The sequence below is a fragment of the Mucor mucedo genome, assembly GCF_025094135.1.
Source record: "Mucor mucedo strain NRRL 3635 chromosome Unknown EV154scaffold_223, whole genome shotgun sequence".
Lineage (NCBI taxonomy): Eukaryota > Fungi > Mucoromycota > Mucoromycetes > Mucorales > Mucoraceae > Mucor > Mucor mucedo.
Genome location: NW_026252507.1, coordinates 656 through 15181, shown reverse-complemented (window position 1 = coordinate 15181; position 14526 = coordinate 656). Strand labels below are relative to the sequence as shown.

Genomic DNA, 14526 nt, shown 5'->3' with positions numbered 1-14526 from the left:
CAACTATAGTGCTTGTTTGTTATTCTAAATACTCTACATGATCAATTGAGAAGGGTGTTTTAGCGCAAAAAAAGTCAATATAAATAAATTATAATAAAAAAAAAAAATGTACCCCAATCAACCCTTTCCAAAAGTGAGTTTTTATTATTATTTTACCAGCAGTCATGGGTCACACACTATTTATTTCACTACAATAAAAAATCCCATTATATAAATTAACGGATCCCATCAATACAGTAAATCCGACAACGGCCCCTGATTATGCAAAAGACTAAACAATTACACAATGTTATTTTATTGTTCCTGAACCCCCCCATTCATTTCTTTCCTCTTTTCCACCGTGGGATTACACACTTTTTTTTTGTGTTCCAACTTTCTTCAAGTCAGCACGCATGGACAGCTATTCTATTTCTGTTGTCTATAGACTCACACACACACACTTATAAAATAGATAAAACCATAAAAAAATGTTCAAACCTTTTTATTTTTTGACTCATGATGATTTTCAGCCAAATTATCCTATCTGTTTCTTTTACAATCACATGTTAATTGGGGGGTGTGGTATCCACGGGCCTGTGCTTCAAATAATAAAAAAAAAAAAAAATTTAAGCTTTTTTTTTAAAGAGAAGTAACACCCGTCGTTTCAGTTTTTTCCTAATGTTTTAACTGATGACGGAAACATACAAAAAAAAAAGTGTGGCATCTTTTGGGAATAAAACTCACGGGGTCTTTATTGAACACACCACTCACACATAAACCAAAATGCCAAAAATAACAATATTTTTTTTAGTGTCCCCAATCATTCTATACACAAAAAAAAAAAAAGATTCGTAATTATACCCCTTCTTTTCTCCCCCAAACACACACACACACACACTAAAATTGACGTTTATGATCGTAATGTGTGTATATCGGGTTACCATAAGCTCATCTGTTTGTTGTTTGAGAAAAAAAAAATAAAGATTATCACTTGATCTCTCAACAGCATTTGGTTTCTCCCCCCCCCCTTCATGGTTTAAAACGCCGTATAAACTTTTTTTTTTTAAAAGTATTACAAATACTTTATATAAAAAGCACTTGAAAAAAATCATCTTATACCGGGTGCCGGTCAATGTTTAAATAACAAGATTTCCCTAGAGATTAGATATTGCTCAACTTTTTCTCCTTTTGTCTATTAAGACTTTCCCACACATCTCAATGCTGTATCACCTCCCCCCCCCCCAACCGCGTTTTCCTCGTAATCCCCTTTGCTAGTAGATGATCTATAATTTACTTTTGTAAAAAAGTAAATAATTTTCAAATGGGTTACATTTTCGTACGCAACCCCTTTTATAAATGAAAGAATGACAGAGTAGAATGTCTCCTCATCTTTTAACGTTAACTTTAAATCAGCCTTGTTTCAACACGATAATTTTATCGAAACAAAAAAGTTTAAAAGGTTCTTTTTCGTTACCTGTTCTTTCCGTGTTGTAGATAAACCCATGACCTGCAACTAATTCGTCTACCTTTTTATGTCCTTTTAAGCATGAATTCGCGATTTAAAATCATTATGTTTCGAATCATCAAACAATACTATATTAGCCTATAAAATTTCATGACATTTTTTTTTCAAAAAAAAAAAAAAAAAAAAAAAAAAATCATGCAAATCACAAAAGGGTATGTATACCTCGTAAAAATTTACAAATTTGCCATTTAAGAGCTCTTCTTTCTATGCTTTATGCAACAGTGTTCCCGAGCTATTAGGGCTTAAATTCAACCGCTCTTTCCAACCAAAATCATGAAATACAGCGTGTCATTAAAAAAAAAAAAAAACGGTTTCTATCAGACAAACTTTTTTTTTTTTTACATATAAAAACACAGCAAATCTATTAACAAAAGATGCGTCTCACTTGGCCTGTCATTTCTGTCATAAGATTATCTTTAATTAAAGTAAATCACTCCCCCCCCCATCGACTTTTACATTGCCGTGTAAAAATCATGGAATCTCTCTCTTTCTTTTTTTGATAAGATTGATTCGACGACGACTGGTGTACAAGGATCGGAGATTGTAAACATATAATAATTAAAAAGCTTTTTTGGTTTTGACCCATAAAAAAGCGACAAGCAAACATTTTTACTTGTGACTTTTTCCCTTTTTGCTTAATCTATCATATTTAGTGTTACCCAGTTTCACTGTCTGTTTCCGCATCTGGGACGCAGTACAGGTAAATCAAGGGCTGTGTTTGACAGTACAATGGCATTTACGCATATAAATATATACTTTATATAAAGAAAGGATACCAATTTATTTATATGAGTATTCTTTACAATGTGATGAATCCTCATGATACAAATCATAATAATCATAAAAAAAAAAAAAAGCATGTCATCAATGTGGTCTTTGTACTACTTTTTATCTTGAAATCCCATGTAATCTTTTCTTTTGTTTAATCGATGCAACGGGGTTTTTTATTAGTACCAAAAAAAAAAAAGTTGAATAGAAAATAACACTGAAAAGGTGGGGGTAGAAACTCCATGTAGAAACGAAGGGATGTAGATAAAAATGAATTACATCACCTAATGATAAATTCCCTCTCTCTCTCTCTTTTAATATTTATTTTTTCGTTTATTATTTTTTTTTTTTTTTGAACATCACAACACACACACACATACACACTTTTATAACCACCCCTTTTTTTTTTAAACGTATTGAGAGATCCAACGGAAACCATCACCGTAACCTTGTCTCATGACAACAGAACACATGAAGACTTCAATAGGACGAATATCAGCCAATGGAACCTTACCCTTTTTTTTTTTGTTGTTGTTGTTATATGGTCAGTTAGTAAATCTATATGAAGAAGAAGAAAGTGTATATGTCCCCCTTTTTTTTTTTTACCTTGCCGGTTGTTTGGAGTAATCCTAATTCTTGTCTGAGAGTCTCTTCACTGACAGCACCGGGAGCATCAATCTTGTTACCAAGAACCAAGAAAGGGACCTTGGAGAGTTGTTCGATAGCCAAAAGAGCCTATACAAAAGAAAAGAGAGAGAAATAAGCTAATTATTTTTGGACAACAATCCTACAAAAAAAGAAACTTACATCTAATTCAGCCTTGGCCTCACCAAAGCGAGAGTGGTCAGCACAATCGACCAAGAAGACGATACCTCCCACTTCAGGAAAGTAATCTCTCCACAATCTACGTGCTTGTAAATGGCCACCTAAATCATAGGTGGTGAACTTGACGTTACCAATAGCGAGTTCTTCAGAAGCTGCGATAGAGAAAGAAAAAAAAGAAAAAAGAAAAAGATGCTTAGAAAACCCATCATCTCTTTTCATCTGAAATATGCACTTTACTAGGATGAAGGGTAGGTTGCAACGTGGCTAAACGGTCGTTCTTGAGCATGTGCAATAAAGTGGTTTTACCAGCATTATCAAGACCCAAGAAGAGAATCTTTGCATTCTTGTTCATGAGACCTGTTTTCACCCAAAAAATGATAATAATAACGCGACGAAGTGGGTCAATAAAAACTGTTCGTTTCCTTTTTTTTTTCTCTAGTCAACACTTACCTAAAGAGGACAAGACATCCCAAAACCAATTAACGAGAAACATGATTTGTTTTTTTTAAATAATGTATATACAAAAAGAGCAAAAAAAAAATTAATTCTTCATGGAAACTTAAAGACCAAAACTTTGAGGGGGATTCAATCCCGCAAGTAACACGTAGACAAAAAATAAAAAGCGTGACCTTTTTTTTTATTTTATTTATCAATTAAGAAAAAAAAAAAATAGATAAAAAAAAATAGCACTTGACTTTCCTTCTCTCTTATATAAAAAAGGCATCATTGGTGTAAATTCATATCTTAACCCAGTGACAATCATACAACAACAGTGTGATTTTTTTTTTTTTTGTAAATTGACACATGCTAAAAAAAAACCAATGGTCTTCGTACACTACAATAACGCGGAAATGAAATCAACAAACAGCAAAAAAAAAAAAACTCGCGATTCAAATGGCGCGTTTTTTTTTTTTTTTTTTTTCTCTATTTTTCTCTCTCACCTATTTTTTTCAAAACCCCTAATGTACCATTCTGACGCAAAGTTTCATCGGTTTGGTGGGTTTGGAAGAAAACATAATGTCGTTCAATTTAAAATCAGAGATAAAACAAGTCCTTCCATTATAGGCATTAATAACACGAAACCTACACAGGCAACAGAGGCAGAACCAACCACCTCTTCTTCATCATCGTCTAATTCATCCATCGATCCCTTTGATTTCCCACCCGTCATTAAACGAACACCATTACCTACCACAAAACTAGAAGAAGAAGAAGAGGAGGAGGAGGAGGACGATAATGTGTTTGATTATCCAGACATTGCTCAAGAAGCGTTAGAAGTCAAACTCATGGTGGCTTCCATGCGATCCATACCACACAATGATAAAAAAAAGAAGAAAGTCTCTCCCGTCAACACACCCAAATCTCTCTCTACCACCACCACCACCACCACCACCAGTCATATGAAGAAACCCGTTACAAAAGTAGCCACATTAAACAAAAGAGCACCGCCACCACCATCAAAAACCGTGCTGCATAATATGGATCGACAGGAGGCTTGCTATTCGCCTCAACTAAAGCAACACTTGATACAACAACAACAGAGAGATCAACTATTACTGAAACAAAAGAAAGAGCGCATCTTACTAGAACAGCAAATCGAACGAGCCTTATTACAACAACAACAAAAAGAACAAGAAGCCATGCGTCAACAAGAAGCTAGTTTTGATATTTTTGATTTCGATTATAACCCGACCATCAGACCGAGTCGAGTCAAGAATGGAGCAAAAGCAACGTTATTGCCAGAAAAGAAACGGAAACGAAATGTGGTGGCGCATCTAAAGACAGCGAGAGGAGAGACCACACAACCGAGTAAATCATTTGATTTTTTATTATCGGATGGAGAAGAAGAAGATCTTGTAGGAACAAGCCATCTTTTACCGTTACGTGAAATCAAGGAACGAAGTCGATCACCTGAATTAACGTATGCAGAACGTATGGAATTGGAATTAGAAGCCATGACACAAGTGACAAACGAGCCCATGATACCCGTCTGTGAATCGAAACGTGTAGCTTATACACCTCAAAATAAGCTAAATGTCAAAATCACATTTTCATCTTCGTCAAAAAAATAATAATAATAATAATAATAAAAAGAAGGTGTTTGTTTATTTTGATTTTTTTTATTATTATGATGATGATGATTTACTAGCCCAATAGGCTTGAATAGCTTGTTCACATTCTTCTTTTTGTCCTCTAGGATGATCTAATTGCCACATCATTTGTACTTTCAATAATTCATTGACAATAGGTCCTGGTTTTTGTCCCACTAATTGCGCTGCACGTTTACCATCCACCATATGTTTCCACGTATAACAATCCTCAATCCCATACTCGATCGCTGTCTGCATCAACCCATTGTATTTTGTCAAGATCTCCTTTCCGATTGTTGGATCATCAGGTCCCTCCTTTGTCCAATCCAACGCATACGTATCCACCATCTCCTTAATCATCGTCATCTTGACGGCTGTCTTCCATAACGCGCCCAATTCTCGAATCACCATACCCAGTTCGGATCGTTTCAAGTGTTGCACTGAATGACGTGCTGCTAATGTCTGTACTTGTTCAATACCCTTGAACAAGGTAGAGACAGTAGCGACATCTGTATTATTGGATTTAATGGCATCGCGTAATACCAATTGAACAGCCGGTAACACTTTTTTCTTGGTCTCGGAGATCACACCATAATAAGGTAAAACACTGGAGGCTAATACCAACGCTCTCTTTTCGGACGCATTCACCTCGATCGCCTGTCGATGGATGAACCAAGTCAAGATACCCACGGCATGAACAGCCACTATGTCAGGTGCAATCACACCACTTTTGATGACGTTGGGTGGGGTCATCATGATGCTGTAGAGGTCTAATTGGTGAATCAGGACGAGAGAGAGTAAAGGATGAGGTCCGGTAATCATCTTTTCGAATTCGATACCGATACGTTCTCGACTGATTTTATGAATCAATGCATCCTTAATATCGGGATGTTTCGCAGCTTCACAAAGTTCGGGTACCATGGTAAAGTTAAATCGGCTAGAGAATCGGATACAGCGAATCACACGAAGTGGATCGTCGTGGAATGTCTCAAAGGGTGCTAAAGGTGTACGAATCCATCCTTCTTTTAAATCGGGAATTCCCTACATATAATGGAAAAAAAAAAAGCGGGGGGGGGATGGTCAGTGGGTTTTGTTGGGGGCTTTTGTTATTTTATATATATATATAGATATTTCAAAGTCTATACCTGCTGCGTAAAATCTTCCACTTGGTTGGTATTGACATTATAAAATAAACTATTGATGGTAATGTCACGACGGTAAGCGTCTTCTTCAGGTGTGCCAAATGTCTGTCCTCATTTTATGAGTGTGTGTCCTTGAGGTCAGTTGTCTTTTTTTTTTTTTAAAAAATGTTCACGTACACATACACACTTACGATTTGAGAAGGGATACGACTGCCTTGTTCATAAATCTCTGTACGTAAATTACAGAAATCGACTTCTTGATCAAACAATTTGGTGGTGGCTGTTTCTAAATGTTTGGATTTTTCTGGATTACTATCGATTTTAGCAATGGATCGTACGGGTACACCTTGTGCTTGTAAATACTGGTTGACATAGGTAGCATATTCATAACCCATCATGTCATTGATGGCAATGTCCAAGTCGTGACATTCTTTACCGAGTAATTTATCGCGCACCCAACCACCGGCGATACGAGAGACGATCAATGGTAATTCGGGACGTTGTTGATGAATAAATGAGGTAACGCCTTGTAAAACAGAACAAATTTTTGTCTCTGTTTCGTTTAATTCTACTTTCATGACATGGCCATGTTTCGATACACCGTAGGTTGTCATGGCTCGTTGAAAAAGTGTTCTTGTTCGGAACATGAATAAAAAAAAAAAAAGAGGTTTTTTTTTTTTTTAATCGTAGTCCCCCCCCCCTCCCTTCACATGAGCACGTTACGTTCTTATTTCTGTGAAATGCATCCATATCCAGTACTAGCTTCTAAAAGAACGCTGTACTTTTTGAGCGTACGGAAAAAAAAAAAAAAAAAAACTCTGTGTGTCTTCATCTGCATATGCTATTGTTGTTGATTGGTCATCAGATTCAGCCCATTCCTACAACACATGAGCCTAGTTATTATTCGTATCGTTTTTTTTTTTTTTTTTTTACAATGACTCACATTCTTTATATATAAATAAAAAAAAAAAGAGTTTATTCTTTTTTTACTGCTACAATCGCTTAAGGATCGCTCTTTCTCTCTCTGTGAGGAAAAAAAAAAAAGAGAGAGACCGGACTTTGAAAAAAAATCGTACCTTTTGTGTCTGCCCCTTTAAAATTCCTCTCTTACACCAACTCCTTGATTATTTGTTTTGATTTTCAACTCCTTTTTCGTTTCTCTTTTTTCTTTTTTTTTCTTCTTCTCTCTTTCTTTTTATTATTATATATACATATATTTCTTTTTAAAAAAAAATGGGAAACACTTGCTGCTGCTGCTGTACAGGTAAGTCTTGATGATAAGGAGGAGGTAGTGGGCCCTAAACTAAAAAAAAAAAAAAAAAAAAAAAAAAAAAATGCGTACCTTTTTCTATCTTAGAGCGAAACAGTCAGACGGGTTTATATGAACCTTTATTACAGGAGAATGAAAGAGAAGCCATTACCGAGCTATTACAATACCTTGAAAGTAAACAAAAAAGATAAGAAAAAAAAAACAATAGATAAACTTCCTTTGTCCCCAGCAATAAAACAAAAAACACGTCTCTTTTTTTTTTTCTTTTTCTTTTTCTTTCTCTTTTTCTTTTTATATGTTTTTCTGTGTATCTAGATCGCAATACGACAAATTTCTTTCAAGGTCAACCTCTACGTGCACTTGCCACACTGGCATTATCCGATAATGTGGATTTACAAAGATCAGCGGCTTTAGCATTTGCTGAAATTACAGAAAAAGGTAAACTAAAAAAAACCCACTCAAGTGCATAACAATGAACCCTTATATAAACGCCCCCCCCCTTTTTTTTTAATACTAGATGTAAGACAAGTAGGACCAGACACTTTAAAGCCAATTTTATTCTTGTTACAATCGCATGATGTAGAAGTACAACGTGCCTCAAGTGCTGCCTTGGGAAATCTCGCTGTCAATAGTAATTGATTTTTTAACATTATAAAAAACATGACCCCAACCCAATCTTTTTTTTGTTCAACATCCCCCCCTTTTTTCTATTTTGTAGCTGAAAACAAATTATTGATTGTACAGTTGGGCGGCTTGGATCAATTGGTAAGACAAATGGCAAGTCCAAATGTAGAAGTTCAATGTAATGCAGTAGGTTGTATCACCAACCTAGCAACCCACGGTAAAAAAAAAAAAAAGATAGAACCCCTTATATATCTATACTAAAACATCACCTACAAAAAAAAAAAAGATGAAAACAAGTCGCGTATTGCCAACTCGGAAGCATTGCGATTACTGATTGATTTAGCCAAATCCAAGGATCAACGAGTGCAAAGAAATGCCACTGGAGCCTTATTAAATATGACGCACACCCGTAACTATTTTTTTTTAACTGAAAAAAAAAAAGAGAAAGATTGGACCAGGTCACTAAAAAAAAAAAAAAAAAAATTTATGTAGAGGACAATCGTCAACAATTGGTCAATGCGGGTGCAATTCCGATCTTGATCAGTTTACTCAGTTCAGCGGACGCCGATGTGCAATACTACTGCACGACCGCGCTGAGTAATATTGCGGTAGATGGTAGTAATCGACGCAAATTAGCCCAATCGGACTCACGTCTTGTCCAATATCTGATCCAACTCATGGACACCAAATCACTCAAGGTACAATGTCAAGCAGCCTTAGCCTTACGTAATTTAGCCTCCGATGAGAAATACCAATTGGAGATCGTCCAATGCAAGGGACTTTCGCCACTCCTACGATTACTCAAATCCTCTTTTTTACCGCTCATTTTATCTTCCGTAGCCTGTATCCGCAACATCTCTATTCACCCCTCTAACGAATCACCCATTATTGATGAAGGGTTTGTCAACCCCTTGATCGAACTCCTTTCGTACGAGGACAATGAGGAAATTCAATGTCATGCCATCTCCACCTTGCGTAATTTAGCTGCTAGCTCCGAACGTAATAAGCGTGCCATTGTGGAGGCGGGAGCGGTAGAACGTATCAAACATTTAATTGAACAGGTACCCGTCACCGTCAAGACCGAAATGACAGCAGCCATTGCTGTCTTGGCCCTGAGCGATGATTTAAAACCCCGTTTGTTGACGATGGGTGTCCTGGATGTCTTGATCCCCATGACAACCCACGACAATGCCGAGGTTCAAGGAAATGCCGCTGCAGCCATTGGTAATCTCAGCTCCAAAATCAAGGATTACACCTCCTTTCTCAAGTACTGGCATCATCCGGTAGGTGGTATTGTGGGTTTTTTGACCCATTTCACGGCAGAGAAAAGTGATGTTGCCTTTCAACATATTGGTATCTGGACTATTGAACAATTCTTGGAAGGCGGTAGTAAGTGTGTGCGGGTAGAGTGGGGGGGAGGGGAGGGGAAAAAGGGAGAGGCTTGTTGTTTCTTACCTTTTTTCTATTAAAAAAAAAAAAAAAAATTGTTAGATGTGGAATTGGCGATCAAGATTCTTCAGTCCAATGAGATCATGGCTTCCATTTCACGTATCGCAGATGAAAAGAACGAGACGGATTTTACAGACAACAGTGATATTCATCTTTTAGCTAAAAGAGTTTTGACCATCTTGCAGGATTTCAAGACTTTACATCCAACAGAAGAATACAGTCGACGATCAGCGGGTCAAAAGCAACGATAAATATATATCTACAAAAGAATAAACTATTTTTTGTGTAACACGTTGTTTAATGATAAATAAAGATGGGGTGGGGGGGTTCAAATGCAAAGGGTTTTCTTATATATATAAAGTAAAAGTCTAGAGATTAGCTACGGCGAGTTGTTGTTGTTGAGAGTGAAAGAGATCATGCCATGTCTTGAATTGTTCCAGCACGACAAAGGTAATGATGGTTTGAGGACCTAAACGAATAAATGCAGGAGTCCAACCTTTAAAGAAGGAAGGTAAACCTTCTGATTTTAACATGGTCTTCATGATGTGTGTAGCCGACATACTATGATCTGTGGTACTGGCAGACATGATACGTGTCTTGATCACATCGACAGGAGAACATACGGTGGTAGCTACTAAGCCAGCCAACACACTCGAGATTAAATGCAATGAAATGCCATCCTGCATGGATGTCCTGTTTAAGAGGAAACTCTTAAAGAGGTCATAGGACACACATTGTGATGAAGTCATTAAGATGGCTCGATTGATATTAGGTCCAAGGCCTCGAAAGAGGGTAGCGATACCTTCCTCTCGACTGATACGAAGAATACCATCAATGGCATGTTTGTAGTTTCGTCGTTGATCCAGCGGTAATTGTCCATCGTTTTGCATACGTACGTTGATCACATCGCCTGGGTTACCACAGGCTCCTCCCAAGGCCCCAGCAACACTGGAACAAAAGAGTAACTGACCCACATTGGCCTCTGGTAAAAGAAAGAAAAAAAAAAAAAAAAAAAGATTGAGTTAATATGAGTCATGATTTCTAATATTTCAATACACATATATATAAAAAAAGGTTCTTCTTACTCTTGTTGGTTTGTAGAGTAATATAGTCTCTTAATTTTTCATAGACACCAAAACGTACGGTAGAATAAGTTGCTTGTCTCAACATGGAGGCTGAGAGACCGTTATAGAGTTTTAAGAGACCTTCGTTACGAGCAATGGTACGCATGGTAGAAAACATGCCCGCTTTACCATTACCCTTTGTGTTCTGAAGACGGACCTTGGTGAGATCAAAGGGATGCACAACCAATGCTGCTACACAAGAAGCTGCACCTCCAAAGTAAAATGGGTAACTCTTTTTTATGTTTTCTGGCATACTGGGAAGAAAGTTGAAGGGTAGTAATATATAAAAAAAAAAGGGGAACAAATAAAGAATTTTTTTTTTTTTTTTTTTACCAACAAAGGGGTTGAATTTACCCGCTTTTTATATGTATATAACTTTAAATCCAGTTGAGCGAACGTGCCATCCCAACCGAAATTACCCTCCCCCCCCCCATAAAACATCGAATGAAGCTAGTCTCCCCTTCCCCATCTTTTTTTTTTTAAAAAAAAGACTAAAAGAATAAAGTCGTTTCCCTCACTGTCTCGTCTTTCTTTGATTTCTTTCTTTTCATTCATAGTCATCATATATTTGACCTGCTGGTTACACCGGCCTATTCTCTCTAAAACCCCCTTAAGAACATCTATAATAATCATATCTTATTCTACAATCATCTAAAATTCTAGTGTGTGAGTCAATTTTTACATGTTCCCCTCTCATGAGAGTGCATTTGTTAGATCACTTAATAAGGTTCACGCATAAACACACGTCTTTCTCATCTTTTGATGACTGAATGGGGGATCTGATTTTTGACAAAAGGTTATTGTCTGGATTTGAAGTTCTGCATGTGCATTATGTAGGCGCTCGCCTCTCTTCCCCCCCCCCCCGCCCCTCTCCCCGCAGATTTTTTTATTATTATTATTTAAATGACAGATTGGTTTCAGAGTCTGTTTTTGTTATGGGCAGTAAAAAAAAAAAAGGGTGTCTTTTTCTCTTTTGGGTAGCGTGAGACTTTTTTCTTGTGGGTTTTTACGCATTCCAAAAAAAAAAAAAAAAGAAAAAAAAAAATTATTTGGATCTCTTGAAAAAGTCCCAAAAAAAGAAAAATAGTTTGTCCAATCATGGAGCCCGTAACACAAGAAAGAAAAGCTGCCTTTTTTTTTTTTTTTTTTTTTTTTTGCACCCCACACACCGAAACGTCCAAAGTCGGGTACGCATTTTAAGTTACACACTCTGCTATGATAACAAGCGTACAGTAACCCCTAAAATGAACACGTTCAAAAAAGAAGAAGAAAAAGAAAGAATCGCGGTATAAAATTAACGCGAAACATGGATGGGAGATGAACGCGTACACGCGCACAGGGAAGGGAAGAGTTAAGATGATAAAAAAAAAAAAAAAAAAAAATGAGGCGGAAATTCAATCCTTTCTCTCTCTTCCTTTTCTTTTATTATTACAACCATGTCTTCCAGTAATCCTTTTAAACGTCCTTTTGATAAATTAGGAAGTTACATTACGCGTACAAGTTTATTATTACAAGAAATTGAGCAAGATGAACTCGATCATTTTAATAATGATGCCGAAGTAGAGTCGTGCTCAATAACAAATTTTTTTTTTTTTTTATTATTATTACTATTATTAAAAAAAAGGGTGTGTGTGTACTAACAACTTTTCCATTAAACAGCTTGATATTTCTTGTCGAGAATACTTGCCTTCGTTCGTAAAAGACAGAACTGAAAGAGAGAATATACCAACGCATGTAAAGACGGCTACACCTTCACCGAGTTCCCCAAAGAGAGCCAAGACCAGCACACAAGAAGAGGATGCCAACGTCAAAAGTTTACCGTCTCCCCTCGTCAAGAAAGAGGCGTCAGTCAAACACGTACGTTTCTTTTTTTCTTTTTTGTAATGTTGTAACTGACACGCCCCCCAAAAAAAAAATCAGTTTGATTCCTTCCCAAGATATCATTCTGTAGTGAATAACAAAGGACCCGTCGAACCACGCTGTCTGGAAGAGATCACCGTAAGTGTGTGTGTGTGTGTGTGTGTGTGTGTGTAAATGAGCTAACGCAAATATAAAAAAAAAAGGTCAATGGAAAGAAATATTTGGTATTGAAACCTTTAGGGGAAGGAGGATCTGGTAAAGTCTTTCAGGTATTTTCTTACGAACATACCGAAAATTTTGCTCTTAAATGGGTCAAAGTACGCAACAAGGAAGAAATGGAGAACGTCAAGAATGAGATCGAACTTATGCGCCTTTTAGAGGACAGTGTACATACCATCACCTTGTTTGACTCTGAATTCACCCCTCAGGTCGTTCTTATGATTATGGAATACGGTGAGATGGATTTCGCTACCTTGATTAAAATCAAATCATTGAGTCCATGGGATATTGACTTTATTCGTTACTATTGGAAGCAAGTAAGTCATAAACAAAAGCAAATTTATCTCCCACTTCTCCAAGTAAGCTGATATACCTTTTTTTTTTAGATGTTACAGGCCGTGTGTGCAACCCATGGAAAAGATATCATTCATTCAGACCTAAAACCCGCTAATTTCATTGTGATTCGAGGCTCTCTGAAATTAATTGATTTCGGCATTGCTGCAGTAGTGCCCGATTATACTACGCATATTGCACGCGATTATCAAGTGGGCACGCGTAACTTTATGGCACCCGAGACATTTACAGAAGGGAGCAATAGTGCATCAGATACCGTCTTCAAACAAGGTCGACCCAGTGATATTTGGTCTTTGGGATGTATTCTCTACCAAATGATCTTTGGTCTGCCTCCCTTTTACAGTGTACCCAAACACATGTTGGCTAAAACCATTACCAATCCAAACCATGACATTGCCTTTCCTAAACACGCCAAGTATGCAGGTGAAACCATTGACATTCCTGAGGAGTTGAGTGCTGTCCTCAAAATGTGTCTTCATCGTAATCCCAAATTACGACCCACCATGTCAGAATTATTGAACACAAAGTTCTAAAAAAAGAAAATAAAAAATGTTGAAGGCAGATTTTTTGCCAGTAAATGAGCCCCAAATTACATTCGGCGGCGATATCGTCGGGCAATGCTCAAAAAAGCAATCCCATCCCATGTATATGTCTTATGAATTTTGGGTTTATCTTGTCTTCTTTTTCCTATTGTTGGAATAAAACATTGTAGAGAGCGACGGCAGTAAAATTATAAAACGCTTCCTGAGATGAGAGAACCTCACGCAGATTATAGTATTTTAAAGTGAAAGACATTATAAACATCTTTTAAAGGGACCCAGGTCTGTTGACACCTTCTGATAACACGGTCTTCGGTACTTTTGTCATTTTTTTAATATAATCTACAATGCATACATACAGCAGACGTACAGGTCTCAAATGAATTGTATATCCCTATTAGCCCCCCCCAGACAAATCTTGGGTCTACCTATGTTGAAAAGTATGGGGGTAAACTACTTTTTTTTTTTTAATAGTATAAACCCAAAATAACGTCGTTAGTAATATGCGCCATTTCTTTATTACCGTCATTGACTTTCTCCAAGACACAAATTGATGTCGTACATCAAATTGACAGGCGTACCAATGCTGTCCTTGTCTCCTTGAAACAGGTCGTAGAGAACAGATATAGTGGATATTTAGATCTTCAAATAGAAATTGTAATTCGTATAAAATAACTTCAAATGTATACAATATACCCTTCACCACTTATCCATATCCCCACAATCTTTAGGGTGAGAGGTCATGGCGCGCACACACG

General features: G+C 36.9%; 6 protein-coding genes across 6 annotated transcripts; 3 read left to right on the top strand and 3 right to left on the bottom strand.

Annotated features, from left to right (window-relative positions):
* Positions 1 to 2469: 2469 nt before the first annotated feature.
* On the bottom strand, positions 2470 to 3745 carry EV154DRAFT_531209 (small COPII coat GTPase). Its single transcript, XM_051603814.1, has 5 exons — positions 3548 to 3745; positions 3335 to 3454; positions 3080 to 3249; positions 2879 to 3007; positions 2470 to 2787 (listed from the first exon to the last, which is right to left on the bottom strand). The coding sequence occupies exons 1-5, from the start codon at positions 3588 to 3590 to the stop codon at positions 2680 to 2682; spliced, it is 570 nt and encodes a 189-aa protein (XP_051450793.1). The 5' UTR covers positions 3591 to 3745; the 3' UTR covers positions 2470 to 2679.
* Positions 3746 to 4001: 256 nt separating this feature from the next.
* On the top strand, positions 4002 to 5246 carry EV154DRAFT_531207 (uncharacterized protein). Its single transcript, XM_051603813.1, has one exon. It carries the CDS (start codon positions 4384 to 4386, stop codon positions 5167 to 5169), a length of 786 nt encoding a protein of 261 aa, XP_051450792.1. The 5' UTR covers positions 4002 to 4383; the 3' UTR covers positions 5170 to 5246.
* On the bottom strand, positions 5123 to 7035 carry EV154DRAFT_531206 (uncharacterized protein). The gene is made up of 3 exons (XM_051603812.1): positions 6521 to 7035; positions 6333 to 6434; positions 5123 to 6228 (listed from the first exon to the last, which is right to left on the bottom strand). The coding sequence occupies exons 1-3, from the start codon at positions 6974 to 6976 to the stop codon at positions 5224 to 5226; spliced, it is 1563 nt and encodes a 520-aa protein (XP_051450791.1). The 5' UTR covers positions 6977 to 7035; the 3' UTR covers positions 5123 to 5223.
* Positions 7036 to 7450: 415 nt separating this feature from the next.
* EV154DRAFT_134283 (vacuolar protein 8) lies at positions 7451 to 9982 on the top strand. The gene is made up of 8 exons (XM_051594039.1): positions 7451 to 7593; positions 7687 to 7786; positions 7847 to 8037; positions 8117 to 8230; positions 8318 to 8440; positions 8510 to 8632; positions 8716 to 9612; positions 9715 to 9982. The coding sequence occupies exons 1-8, from the start codon at positions 7563 to 7565 to the stop codon at positions 9921 to 9923; spliced, it is 1788 nt and encodes a 595-aa protein (XP_051450790.1). The 5' UTR covers positions 7451 to 7562; the 3' UTR covers positions 9924 to 9982.
* On the bottom strand, positions 9637 to 11172 carry EV154DRAFT_531201 (mitochondrial carrier domain-containing protein). Its single transcript, XM_051603811.1, has 2 exons — positions 10758 to 11172; positions 9637 to 10654 (listed from the first exon to the last, which is right to left on the bottom strand). The coding sequence occupies exons 1-2, from the start codon at positions 11047 to 11049 to the stop codon at positions 10041 to 10043; spliced, it is 906 nt and encodes a 301-aa protein (XP_051450789.1). The 5' UTR covers positions 11050 to 11172; the 3' UTR covers positions 9637 to 10040.
* A 1016-nt stretch (positions 11173 to 12188) lies between these two features.
* EV154DRAFT_531196 (kinase-like domain-containing protein) lies at positions 12189 to 13844 on the top strand. Its single transcript, XM_051603810.1, has 5 exons — positions 12189 to 12355; positions 12456 to 12653; positions 12717 to 12794; positions 12860 to 13192; positions 13262 to 13844. The coding sequence occupies exons 1-5, from the start codon at positions 12233 to 12235 to the stop codon at positions 13760 to 13762; spliced, it is 1233 nt and encodes a 410-aa protein (XP_051450788.1). The 5' UTR covers positions 12189 to 12232; the 3' UTR covers positions 13763 to 13844.
* Positions 13845 to 14526: the final 682 nt, after the last annotated feature.

Bases quoted from the DNA above. Each gene is read 5' to 3' on its own strand.
- EV154DRAFT_531209 (XM_051603814.1), bottom strand. From the start codon at position 3,590: ATGTTTCTCGTTAATTGGTTTTGGGATGTCTTGTCCTCTTTAG. The intron at 3,250-3,334 runs GTAAAGTGCATA...TCTCTATCGCAG, and splicing joins GCAACCTACCCTTCATCCTA to CTTCTGAAGAACTCGCTATT. The intron at 3,008-3,079 runs GTAAGTTTCTTT...TCTTTTGTATAG, and splicing joins AGGCCAAGGCTGAATTAGAT to GCTCTTTTGGCTATCGAACA.
- EV154DRAFT_531207 (XM_051603813.1), top strand. From the start codon at position 4,384: ATGGTGGCTTCCATGCGATCCATACCACACAATGATAAAAAAAAGAAG.
- EV154DRAFT_531206 (XM_051603812.1), bottom strand. From the start codon at position 6,976: ATGTTCCGAACAAGAACACTTTTTCAACGAGCCATGACAACCTACGGT. The intron at 6,435-6,520 runs GTAAGTGTGTAT...AAATGAGGACAG, and splicing joins GTCGTATCCCTTCTCAAATC to ACATTTGGCACACCTGAAGA. The intron at 6,229-6,332 runs GTATAGACTTTG...CATTATATGTAG, and splicing joins TGGAAGATTTTACGCAGCAG to GGAATTCCCGATTTAAAAGA.
- EV154DRAFT_134283 (XM_051594039.1), top strand. From the start codon at position 7,563: ATGGGAAACACTTGCTGCTGCTGCTGTACAG. The intron at 7,594-7,686 runs GTAAGTCTTGAT...TTTCTATCTTAG, and splicing joins TTGCTGCTGCTGCTGTACAG to AGCGAAACAGTCAGACGGGT. The intron at 8,038-8,116 runs GTAAACTAAAAA...TTTTAATACTAG, and splicing joins TGCTGAAATTACAGAAAAAG to ATGTAAGACAAGTAGGACCA.
- EV154DRAFT_531201 (XM_051603811.1), bottom strand. From the start codon at position 11,049: ATGCCAGAAAACATAAAAAAGAGTTACCCATTTTACTTTGGAGGTGCA. The intron at 10,655-10,757 runs GTAAGAAGAACC...TTCTTTTACCAG, and splicing joins TACTCTACAAACCAACAAGA to AGGCCAATGTGGGTCAGTTA.
- EV154DRAFT_531196 (XM_051603810.1), top strand. From the start codon at position 12,233: ATGTCTTCCAGTAATCCTTTTAAACGTCCTTTTGATAAATTAGGAAGT. The intron at 12,356-12,455 runs GTAGAGTCGTGC...TCCATTAAACAG, and splicing joins ATTTTAATAATGATGCCGAA to CTTGATATTTCTTGTCGAGA. The intron at 12,654-12,716 runs GTACGTTTCTTT...AAAAAAAATCAG, and splicing joins AAGAGGCGTCAGTCAAACAC to TTTGATTCCTTCCCAAGATA.